Raw genomic sequence first — 12,995 nt, 5'->3', positions numbered from 1 at the left:
CGGTGCACTAAACTTTCCACGAAGTGGATACCCAAATACTTCAACGAAGACCACAAACAATTATGAATGGGACTGAACCTAAAGCTACGTTTTTTTTTTTTTTTTAATGCATCACAACTTATGTGAGATAGAAGTCGCGATACATGATCTCATAAAAATGCTCATAAAAATTGTATGAGTTGCTTCTTCCCTCGTTGACATTTCTCTATACTTTTTTGTATATGACGATTTACCGTATAAGAAAGTCGCAGAAAAAGCGCATGTGCAGGAACAGAACAGAAAGGAAGTAATCTGCGTTCGTTTTGCTTCCTGTGTTTACAGCAGTCGTCGTACAAAAGTGGATATATATTTACAAAAAAAAATCTCACTAATTCTGGTCCTCCACAATTGGGATTGCCTTCTTGTTTTTTAAGCATATAGTGTGTTTTTTATGCAGAGGATCTTTTTCCTAAACGAGAATTTAATGATACAATTTCCGAAATTATTGCAGAATCACTTTGTACAAGAAATAAAATAACGTTTAAAAAGACAATAAATGCAAATGAAAACATTAAGGCAATGGAGAACGAAATGGAAGTACATGTACATTCTCATTAAATTTATAGTTATTAACGTTCAGGATATAGTTAAGTTCGGGACAAGACATTAAAGTTTACTGTTTAAAAAATAGCTTTGTATTCTAATATATTTGAACTCTGTATTCCGTTTTGTTTTGAATATGAACATTTTTGTAAAATTTTCTTTATTCTGTTATCATATCTGTGTGGTCTGGGAACCCATAGGAATCGGTAGAGATGCTTCAGCGTATTCATGAGTAATGTCCGAAATTTCTTATCAGTATTTAAATATTGGCAAAAAAAAAAAAGCAAAGAAAGAATATTATAAATCGTGGGGGTCCGCGAACAGTTTTTCAATCTAAGGGGGGGGAAGGTCCTTATGTCATTAATATAAGAGAACCTCTGATCAAAATTTGCTGGATTACGTCTAATTTTTTTTTTTTTTTTTTTAATGAACTATGACTTTAAAATATTTTTGTATAATAATGTAGGCCGCTGTAGTCGCGTGGTCAAAAGCGAATGAATAGTAGTACCTGCGGTGGACGTTTCGGAGGAAGTCAGAAAAACATCGACCTTTTTCATAGAACGTTTGTGCGACTCGTATCGTAAAAATACAACACCCGTTTTTGGGCGACTGGAGAACGTCATTTTTCCTTCACTCTTTAACAAACTTAAAAGTAATGTGAGTGGCGTATACAAGGACTGATGGCTTTAGTTTCTCAAAAACCAGGGGAAAAAATATATATTAATGCGTTTCGTGCACAAGGCTATTGGAGCAGGCCAACATTTTTTTTTTTTTGTTGGCATGCTCCAGTAAATAGACTTTATGCAATTCTCTCTTTATTTACTTATTTATAAATATTATATATTATATTATATATACATCTATTAAAATATGCTGTATCAGTGGAATTTTATTGTGAAGTCCATGTTTTTTTTAATGTATTGGCTTTATATTTCTTATTTTATTTAGCTGAAATTATACATCGTAAATAATTTTTTATTCTATGTTTCCTTTTGAAAATCACCAAACTCGTCTAAGGTAATATATACATTGGTAAAATGTATATGATGTGAATAAGTTGGTTCAAAAAATAATTAATTTTATATCAATAAAAAAGTTCGATCTTTTCCTCAGAGTGGAATTAAGTACAGCACTGACATTGAAGACTTTTTGACTGTACTTCACTTTTCGGAATTCCATGTTATTTGTTACGTATCGAAAATTTCAACTTTTTCTGCCATTGGTTAATACATTGTCAGTTCCTTGGCAGCTCGTGATGAACGTTTAATTTTAGAAGTAGGTTTCTTTTTGTGGTTTCCACAGAAAGAAACCTTTAGCTTTATACGATCGTTAAAAAAATAATAAAACACGTTTTAAAATGCAGAGATATAATTTAGCGTTTCCACGAATTAAGTTCACAGTGGGAAAAGCTTATTTATCTTGCAGTCAATGTGCAACGGAACTGCTCCACTCAGCACACCGTCTTGGAGCCTCCATTTGAATCTGCAACTGGCCCCTAATGTAAAAAAAAAAAACTTGTTCGCTCAGATTTCCTGTAGCTCAGTAGTGCAGGCGTTTGAGTGGACTGGTTCTAGTGCACTAACTAGTTCATCAGATGAAGGAGAACACCGAAGGCGCTACGTAATAAAATTAAAAAAAAAAAAGAAAAAAAAAGCCATTCTTGAGCCATAGCTTTGAATGTTGATAAGACCAAGAGTGGATCCAGTTTTTATGTTTCTTTGGGGAGAAAGTGTGAAGGAAAACAAGGGAGATCCAACATTTTGGACGGGTGGAATAACAGTATAAAAATTATTTTGTTTACAGATAACGAAAAAGCATAACATGCAAGACCATGCTTTAGGAATGATCTTAAGGGGTAGTTTTCCTTCTTCCTCCGATCCACACTTAGATGAAACATGGCGGGAGTGCTACCAATTGCAGGGGAAGTAATGTGGTATGCAGCAGAAACATCTCATCACTACATCCACAGATATTAAAGGATTTCGAAAGCATTGATATTATTCTATGTTGTTCTTTGACTTGTATAGTCCATTGCTGTACCATTACATGATACTTAAACATCCTTCAAGATGATTCTCAAGAACAAGAGACAGGGAAACTCTATTGAGGTTGTCACTTTGTTACTAATGCATGACAACACAGCAGACTTTAGTAACTCTCCAGCGATTCCTTTGGAAATGCTCAACTATTCTCCATACAGCTCGGACGGATGCTTTGTAACTTGGCTTTCGAAAAACTCACAAGTGACGTGGCGGAAGATTGATTTATAGACGGACGACAATGCGAAAGAGATTGTTCTGTAATTTTTCCCATTGTTTTTCGCATCTTGCATCTCGCATCTTGCCTCTGTAAGTGTAGCAAGGTGTAAGTTGATCACGGCCGGCATGTGCCTTGACCTCACCACAAGATTTTACGAGCGGCTAATGGGGGGGACCCTGGGGTCCGCTAATTTCAACATATGAATATGTAATATGTATTGTTTTTCGCAATTATCTCTTGAATAATTAAGATTGCCAAAAATGTAGTGAAAGGCCTTTAAGAAACCCATCCTGTCGTTGTTAGGATTTAAACACAATTCTTTTTGTGGCGAAAACTGTACTGTATTGTACTAATAACAAAAAATAGTGTAGTGTAATGAATTGTAAATGGCAAAGAAAAAAAAAAAAGCATAATGCGAACCTTGGGTTAGGAATGATGTTTTGACTACCGCCGCTTTTATCACAAATCTGTTGATAATATTATTATTGAAAATTTAAATAGAGTGGATTTTAATGTTTAGGATTGAATTATTAGCTGCTTTTTAATTAAAATATAAAAAATAAATTTTCTTTAATAGGCGTTATGTAGCTGAGTAGTTACATGGGAATGCAGTAGTGCACGCGTTTGAGTTGACCATAGTTCGAGTCCGCGTGACCGCTATATACTGTTAATAATTGTACAATCGAAGCTCTATACAACGACCCCCCCCCCAGGGAATGAGAAAAACGGTGGTTATATCGGAAAGGCGTTATATCGAGCGTTCATAAAATAGCAGTAGGATAATCAGAAATTAGTCGGGACCAACCACATAGGCCGTTTTGACGTGTGGACGTTAAAAAGATGGTCGATATAAAGAGTTTTGACTGTATTCTTGTTAAAAAGAATAGTTACCACACTTCACTGATGGGATACCATATAGTTCAGTTTTTTGGTTAAAAAAAAAAGGTAAAGTGCAGCCATTATCAACCCACTGCAGGATGGAAGCTTCCTCAACAATTCATGTTGAGGAAAATGGACCATAATCTGCCACACTGGTCCAGTGCGGGTTGGCAGATCGATCGTATTCAGCAGTCAAGGGCTTGAACCCCGGTCTACTCAAAGAGCGTGTGCTGGTAATGTACAATCAATTCAGAGCTTTTTTTTTTTTTTGTAGTACATTTTTTGATGTTAGTGTAATTATATGATGTGGGACGAAAAATAAGGAATATTTCACGTTTAAACTCTGTTTAGGACGAATATTTTAATTAAAAGTAATGTAAACGTACTCAAACAATAGATTGGTCACATTTGTTATTTTTAAAATACATATTTTCAAATAGACGAAACGATTAAAAAGAAAAACAGAAACCAAATAAATTTATACTATTGCACGCTTCTAGCTGTAAGGAAACAAAATAAAAAATTGTGCAGAATCCCTCTACAGATTTAAAAGGATCAAATTATTACTTCCCTGCACATCTTATAAATATGCTTCGATCCACGACGCGAGTTAAAAGAAAATTAAAAAAAAAAAAAAAAAAGATCGTGCGGCTCCATTTAAGCAATCGTTACCTTTGTTTAAATGTTACGGGCATCTTTTAGACTTCGAAAAAATCTTAAACATCGTACAAATACTCTACTTAAAATATGCTCTTGACCAGTAATATTCTCCAAAAATGAGTTAACAGAAAATCATCCACCACTAGATAATACTTTTTAAATTATCTTGTTATGCAATTAAAATGAGATAAAAGTAAATTATCATAGGTACTGCAAAATTAACATTCAAATTACTGATTTTTCATCCAATGAAGTAACATTTTTACCATGTGAAAATATAATGTAAACAAGAACACCTTATACCTACCCCTGTTTGGTTGATGTTTATTTTTCCATTCTTGCAACATATGGCAGACCAGAACTTGTCAATTCCTGGCGCTAACAGCCTGGGATCCACTTCTTTGAAATTAGAAGTTTCTATAAGACAAAGTATAATAGTGAAAGAAATTATCTACTTCTAGTTGGAGAAATGGCAAAATTCTTACTTTTTGCATATTTCACATTTTAAACTACTGTTAGAACTTAACACCCATATCTTTGATCAGGCAGAATTTGCTTATTTATTTTTTTGTCTTCCATTTTAATAATTAATGGGATGTACACATAATGACGTAAACTGCTATCACAATGTACAAAGCGTTATTAACTTTTTGAATGTAAAGCAATGGACATCACATGATGCAGCTCTGTATACATTAATAGGGTATTTGATGCGAATTTTCTGGATCATATCCGCAACATCCTGAGTTCTCATTTCAAAGATGAATAATGTGTGGAAATCAAGAACATCTAGCTAAGGAAACTAGAGGTGAGTGGGGATACTCCTGGAGCAGTAGTAGGTTTGTTTAGCAACAAGCAGGATAGCTGCAGCAGTTTGCAACAGTTGCATGCTACTTTCAAACAGCAGGATGCCAATCGTATTCCCCTCCTCCAATGGTCTTGACCATTATTGGTGTCGTTAACTTATTTAGGTTGGCCACAAATAGCCTTGAATCAGGAATCTTTTAAAGCACCTCGGCCAACCACAGGTCAGTAGAAGACAATTTAGTCAGAAGAGAAAGAGTGACTTAGTAAATTAAATCACACTGAATACTTAGGTTAGAGCATGATTTAAAATTCTAAGTTAGCATTTTTATATTACGTCATATAGAAGCTCCACTCCCAAAGAAAAGCCGATAATGAAAAACTTATTGAGAGTTGTTAGAGGAAACTAATTCCTGTTGCGCCTGTTAGAGAAGCCACTCTGATTACCTACCCCTGACTAGCTGAAATTCGGATCGCGATCCGAATTTCAGCTAGTCAGGGGTAGGTAATCAGAGTGGTGGTGACTTAAGTGGTTGGGAAAGCAAGTGAACTTTTATAATGAAGCGTTTCTGACCAGTTTAACATGAGATAATCTTGTCAAGGAGGAACAGACCAGGTACCAAAATTTTTCTTATTTACTGGTTGCCTATTTTTAGTACTGTATTAAAGTTCCTGAGTGGCTTTTAACAGATTCTAAACATCCTAGAAGCCTTGCGGGTTACGTTATCAATAATTTTTCCACTTCTCTTGCCTGACGGAACACTTTGGGATGGGTAAGAAATTAGCAGAACATCAGTTCTATGTAAACTTCATTTTGTTCATTCACTTCAGTACAGAAAAAAAACAACCCTTTTGTTTTGATGATTAGAAATAAAATAATTCAAATTAATTATATCATGAAATTACTCAGCGTGGTTCTGTTGAGTGTAATTTCTATCAAAATATCGAAATGTAGATAAGTGTTAATTTTTGGGGGAACATTTCGCAGAATACTGGAGAAATTTAATCACTTGCTGATGGATTCCAGAATGAGGTGAGTTCATTAGCGAAACTGCCATATCTTAAGATCCGCCATCCCCCCAGGGGGAAGTAAGAGTCAAAGTACCCGATTGTTTGTTTGGTATGGTGCTAAAGATGTTCCATAATTTCACAGTGGGAAAGGAAACTTGTTTTCCTGTGGGTGATTTTCTTAATATGACAATAATGACCATCTATTTCCTTGTGATTTCTTAAAGGAGCATCATATTTGTTTAAGAAAACATAGATTATTTTTTATAAATTAGTAAATGCAGTGGGTATTCTTCCGTATTATTTTCACAATTTGACTTGCTCTTTACTCGGACCGTCGTAATCGTTTCGGTAGAATGATCATCCCTCTCCGAAAATTACTTTGGATACATAAAACCTGTTTTATTGGAAAGAATGCGAATTACACAAAGATCCTTGTCATCTTCATAAAATAAAAACAACTCATTAAGGGGGGAGGAAATCACATTACAGCAGAGGTTAGTTTAGACAGAGGCACTTCCCAACCGTGAAGGTTAGATTGGCTCCCCCACCAACTCAGCGAAGCTTTAAATTCTCCTTTTCGTATTGAATTATTTTTACAAATAATAATGGAATTTTCTTATATATATATATCTCGCAGGTACTCGCTTTGCTATCGTTGTAAGCTGCTAAATGTTAGCTGTGATTTAAACGGATCATTCAGCCACATGGATTACTAAAAAAAAAAAAATAATCGAATGTTTTGCTACGATTCGTTTTTTTTTTTTGTTTAATTTATTTCTTAAAATGGTTCACTTTCACAACAAAATTTAGAAAGAGATTTTTTCGCTCATAAAAAAGCCGTCGTTCCTTAGTTGGGAAACCACTACATTGCCCGGAAGTGAATATAAACCTTCAGAGGAGGTTTATATTCTGACTTCGCCTAGGTAAGGTAAGTCTTGATTCGCAGCAGACTTGTAGTGGAAATGTCACGTTTCTCTCTATTTTATCCTAGAAGATCACAAAAAACTTTTCTTGGAAAATAGTCTTCCTTTCTTGGGCCTTCCTAATGGAATCGATTATCTTAGTCGTATGTTCCGAAGGTCAAGGTAATGCGAATATCTTAGTCGTATGTTCCGAATGTCAAGGTAATGCGAATAGTCATTGCTTTTTACTGTTCGTATTGAAATGTTTCTGACTTTTGGGCAAGAATTTATTGAAGGAAATGTAACCCAGCCTCCTTCTTTCAAAATCCAGAATTCTTCAGTTGTTAATTTTACTGACCATAGTATAATATAAATAAAATAAATTGTGATTGTATTATTATTTGGGATAACACCCAAACAGACAAAATGTTTTCAGTTCGATTATTATTTTTATCTTTTGTCAGATGATTTCACCCATAACTTCTAGAAACCTGTTATCTTCAATGATAATAATTCATTAATCGTGGATTTCACTCGTACTTGTTAACCTTAATTCTATCGCTCCATTACACAAGCTGACTTCTGCTGATAAATGGAACCAGCTTTACTGTATGTATATCTCTGATAGTCTGATTGATTGAAGTTGATGTATCAGCATAGTTGTGAAATACCCAAAACTGAGTAATCAGGAGACAGGCTTTATTGGGCCTAGTATTACATACTGACTTGTGTAATCACTGAACTGATTACTCAGTTCAGTAAAATATTTCGGTCTTTGCAAATAAGATATGTATTAGGATTTTGACAGCGTCTACAGTGTTCCCGAATATGCATTTGCTGTCAATCTTGATGATTCACAATACACATTATTTGGACACCCAAATAATGTGTCTAATTCAATTGGTATGCTGAAATAATCAGGGCCAAATTTAGAGATGAATGAAGCCCCAAGCTGTGTCAAGTTTTTGCGATCTTATAACTCTACTAATAAATAAGGTGTATTATGATAAGTAGACGTTCAATAAATAAAGTGGATGTAACTCTTTCAATCTCGTTCTCATGAAGCGAGTGCAATAAGCTGTAGCTTAACAGCCATTGAACTTGTTGGACATAGCATATTTCTGTATATGGTTTTCAGCAAACTTGGTTTGCTCAAGAGGCTATGCCCGACTTGTCTAATGACTGTTTTACGTTTCATAGAGCGTGAGGCTTTTGCCCCATGAAAATAAAAACCTGACGGAGGCAGATTATGGCTATAATGACACTTTTAAGATTTCAAACCAACAAACAGCAAGTATTTCAAACTTTTCGTGACTCCGACGCTAAAACTGCGCTCATGTTTATAGTACTAAATTTGAAGTTAATTTATTGTAGATATACAAAATAAAAAGGTAAATAAACTGTTTTTGTCCTTTGAGAATGTCGGAAATCACTATCAGTAATTCATTGAGAGTAATAGCATATTTTTCAGGCAAGCATGCTAATACAGCGTGAATGGGATCTGTGTATGCATTTCATTTCATGGTGCTTTCTTCTTTCTAAAAAGATAAGAGTTGAAATCTTGCCAGTATTTTCGGATATAAAGATTGTAATCGAAAGCAACAATATCATCGTAAAAGTTTCACGAATTTCGGATAGTATTTATAATTTATTCTGCAAAATTATGTTAAGTTTATACTTACTTGTGAGAAGGCTGATGAAAATGCCTAAGACAAAGGCAGAAATGAAACCGATTCCAGTAAACCACATGTACGATACACGATAAAGTATGAAGGTATCCTCTCTGAAAGCAAAATCTCTATTTTAATTGTTAGATATATTGGCTTCTTCTGTGAAACAAAATAAAAATTCCATTTTTAATTTTAAACCTGGCTGTCATACTTCTTCCATTAGCGCGCATACCACTGCCAAATGACTCCTTTTGTTTGAGACTTGTATGACAACCATTGAAAGTAGTATTTATGAATTAACCTTAATTGAAATTCTTAAGTAAATGATTTTGTAAATGTTAACGAACAAACGAAAATAACATTAAAAAAACCTAAGCTGAAATTAGCCCATTTTCAAAATTTCTTACTTCAGTAGCAGTCACTTCATCCGTATATTGGACCGGCTGTTATGGAAAAAGCTTCGTTATCGCCTCTCCGGTTATCCCTAACTGGTCTCATCATATTGTCCCGAATTTTTAATCATCATTTCCGGAGTCGCTGTGACTTTGAACTTCAGGCCATTGCTGTACTCGTTGCATGTGGATGACATCCGAAATATCTGTGCATTTCCTGAGGTCAACTGTACCGAATACGCAAATTACCTGAAGTTGTACAGAAAGAATGCTTTCAACTTCACCAAATGAACAGGCTTACGGTAGTTTTGGGATCTGGTTAATCATGTTTCCTTTTGTAATTTGTGTACATCGAGTTCAAAAATAAATGACATCCAATTTTTTCTATCACATACAGATTTTTCGTAAAACATAATACTCTTTTTGTTTTTAATAAAATGCACAAAAATATTGGATTTTTTATTATTGCAAGGTTGGCGACCATTGGTTACCGATTTGTTTAGTACGATCACTAACATAAACACTTGCTTGAGCGTGCACAGAGAAGGGCAACAAGATTGGTGAGGGGGAACGAAGGGGTCCTCTTACCAAGAAATGCTCAAGTTCTGGAAATTGCAGCGGCTGGAGACTAGACACCTGCGAGACGATCTGATTGAGGTGTATAAGGCTTTGAATGGGTTGAGCACGCTGAATTCTGATGGGATTCTTCCGCTTGCTCAGATTACAAACCTGAGGGGCCATAAATTCAAATTGAGGAAAGACAGTTGTAGAATAGATGTGCGGAAATTTCCTTTAGCCAGCGGGTGGTTGATTGCTGGAACAAACTTCCATCTGTCATTGTGGAAGTTGATAGCTTAAATAAATTCAAGGAGGAACTGAACAAACTTTTAGAGCGAATGGATTTGTGGAATTGTGTTTTTTTTTTTTTTTTTTTTGGCTGATGCTACATAAGCTCATACGCTTGCTTTCTTCCATCACATGCCTCCATTACTATTACTACTTCCAGAAGTGCTAAGAATGTACAGCCCACAAAACTTGTATAATGCTTGTGTAAGTGGCAACAGAATATTAGGAAGCGCCATTCTTTGTATCGTTTTAGATCAAAGAATAATTCAAGAAATCCGTGTTTATTTGTGTGTCTAAATTTTGCAATGTACGACAGCAACAAGAAGCTCCATAAATAAATCTGATATATTTTACTTCGTTTATGGTAGCTTTGTTGCAAAAAAAAGGGAAAAATAAATATAATAGCATTTGTTATAGAGGCGTATTATACGTATTCCAGGATATAACTTGGCGACCAAGATGAGCCATTGACAATTCGTCAAAACCTGAGCTGTATGGTGTTTGCTATTCCACAAATTAAAATGATCAACCTGTGTAAATAAATTGGAGTAACAATTTTTTTTTATTTTGTAATCAGAGTTTCAAAATTTTTGAAACGGATTGTTTGGTTGCGATTAAAAGCGATAACACCAGGCTTATGATTTCATATTTTAGAAGGTTGATGAAAAGTGCTAAACAGTCACGAAAACAATCTGTCTTCAGACCAAAGAGCAAATCTTTATCGCTGTTTAAGTGGAAGGTGACGTATTCATGAAATATTTCGTTTGCTACTGTGAAAAAAAAAAAAAAAAAAAACAGATTGAGAGAAGCCTTTCACGTTTTCGCCAGACTCTTTAGTAATGCACATTTAAACAAAATCTGATAAGAATATGCGTAATGCTGATACTAGGCAATCAATTGTGAGTATAAACATCAAAATAGATTGCAGTGTTTTCACTAAGCTTAAGAAGTTGATAAATGGGAATGCCATGTAACGATATCTACTGTATTCAACTAATTACAGTATATTTATTGTGTTCCCACTAATTAATCATCGCAATTAGTTTGACAATATTATAGTACTAATGGCTTGTAATAACTATGCGAACCATAATTTGATTTTAAGTGAAATCAAGATTTACTGGTGCTCAGATCGTGGTCCAGCGATCCTTCTTTGACAAATATTGGTAATTTTCTAATTAATAGTAATTTCAGTATCACCTAGCACTCATACTGCAGGATTAACGGGATTCTCCCGAGTGCGTCCTGAGGTAAAAAGATAGATCTTCATAACGTGAGAGCATCTGCTCAGTTCACATGGAGATTTTATATAATTCTATACTCCGATTGCGTCCCCTGACAGTTATAGCTTAACTAACCCGAACATATTTTCTCTATTGATATTTTGAACTGTTTACTTGAAAGTGGATGCTCTTCATCTTTAAAATGAGTTGCCTTGTTCATTGTCGTGCTTCAAAATACGCTTTTCTGTTGAGATTGTGAAGTGCTGCTTTGAGTAGAGCAAGACTAAGCAGCTTATTGGTAACTCTCGTGAAAGAGTCACGAGAGTTACCACAGAAAGTTTTTCTGAATACAAAATTTGGCTAGTTCATTGGAGTAGTACAATTCCGAGGCAATCTCTGAGTGTGTTACCTATGCAAATAACGGATTATGTCAAGAGTAATATCTCTTGCACATTTTTTAAGTTAAATAATAATCTAAAAAGGAATATGTACTAAGTGATGCATTTTTGAGAAAGAGAAGCTATTAAATATGAGATCTTATGCTACGATTTTGATTTCTAGAGTATTATCAAGTTAACGTAATGCATTCTAGAATAAATAAATTTTCTGTTTATACTCCGGCACGACAACCAAGTCAGTAGAGTTTACAATAAATCGTCAATACAAAATATTTATCGTATTTAGTAGTCACGGTCTTGAACCCCAGTCCACTCAAGGAACGCGTGCTATGCACTCGGCTAAGTGAAGCATAACCAAGAAAATTCAATTTATTGAAGAACAGGGGAATTACAAGATTTAATTTCACAAGATTATAGCTCACAGACAGAAAAAAAAACAAACAAACTGGTACTATTTTTATGTTTTTAATGAAAAAAATATAAACAAACTTTTTTTTATAACGCTGAATTAACTGGGACACACTTGAGCTTGTACTAAAAGCTGTCCTATGTTATTCGGGGCGCACTTGGGCTGTGCTATTATTCGGGGTTCTTTTCGTAACATTCAAATATTCCAAGGGGCACACTCCACCTATTCTCAGATCAACAGATCTTTTCGTTCAGAGTTAACCTAGGTGAATTCATTCACATAGATGAATGAATTCTAGATTAACTCCGGGTGAGTGAATTCACCCGGAGTTAATCTAGGTGAATAACGAAACATTTGCTTTGCTTCTCTTTGCTCTGACTGTGCTCAATAAATTGAGAATCAGTAAAACTTCTAGCTTTCAGCAGAAAAAAAGAAGACTGATACAGGAAATAAAGAAAAAATTAGTAAATTGTGCTATCAAAATTAATAAATTGTAAATATAAACTTTCAGGAATCCTGTCATCCCCCTCTCCCCAATAAATGAAATGAAATTTAAAAAATCTTAATGGAATTGTTGGTGATATTTGTGTGGAATATTGTACAATGGTCGTAATGAACTCGAACCAATAAAACTTAACAAATATTTGCATCGTTTAAAATGACTGGTAATAAAAAGGATTATGTGCCTAAACTTATGGCGGATATAATATTACTGTGTACTTAGCCTGAAGCTGTGCAGATTAAGCCGGATTTTAATAGAAGTCAGTCGTTCCAGCAGAGTGAGTGAGATGGTTTGAGGTAATCGGAGAACATCAACGTTAAATTGAGCAGAAACACTCCCCAGGATTTTCACTAACAGGCTGTGTCATCAATCACATTTTATCAAACTAGAAGAGGGTCGGCAACCTGTGTCACGCGAGATGAGTGCATTTAATTGTCCAATAAATTATCCGATATAAT

At 34.7% G+C, this 12,995-nt stretch overlaps 1 protein-coding gene across 1 annotated transcript in view; it reads right to left on the bottom strand.

Moving 5' to 3' along the window:
- The window catches only part of LOC150079576 (sodium-coupled monocarboxylate transporter 2-like), a 118,993-nt gene that overhangs the window by 1,606 nt on the left and 104,392 nt on the right, over positions 1-12,995 (bottom strand). The window contains exons 13-14 of the mRNA XM_090384096.1: positions 8,780-8,880; positions 4,688-4,797 (exon numbers count right to left, since the gene is read on the bottom strand). Coding sequence (XP_090240222.1) covers positions 4,688-4,797; positions 8,780-8,880 — 211 coding nt within the window. The remainder of the gene's footprint in view (positions 1-4,687; positions 4,798-8,779; positions 8,881-12,995) is intronic.

Source organism: Mastigoproctus giganteus, chromosome 10, assembly GCF_048544385.1.
Source record: "Mastigoproctus giganteus isolate SK-2022 chromosome 10, ASM4854438v1, whole genome shotgun sequence".
Lineage (NCBI taxonomy): Eukaryota > Metazoa > Arthropoda > Arachnida > Uropygi > Thelyphonidae > Mastigoproctus > Mastigoproctus giganteus.
The sequence above is the reverse complement of the archived record's forward strand: the minus strand, read 5'-3'. Positions and strand labels throughout refer to the sequence as shown.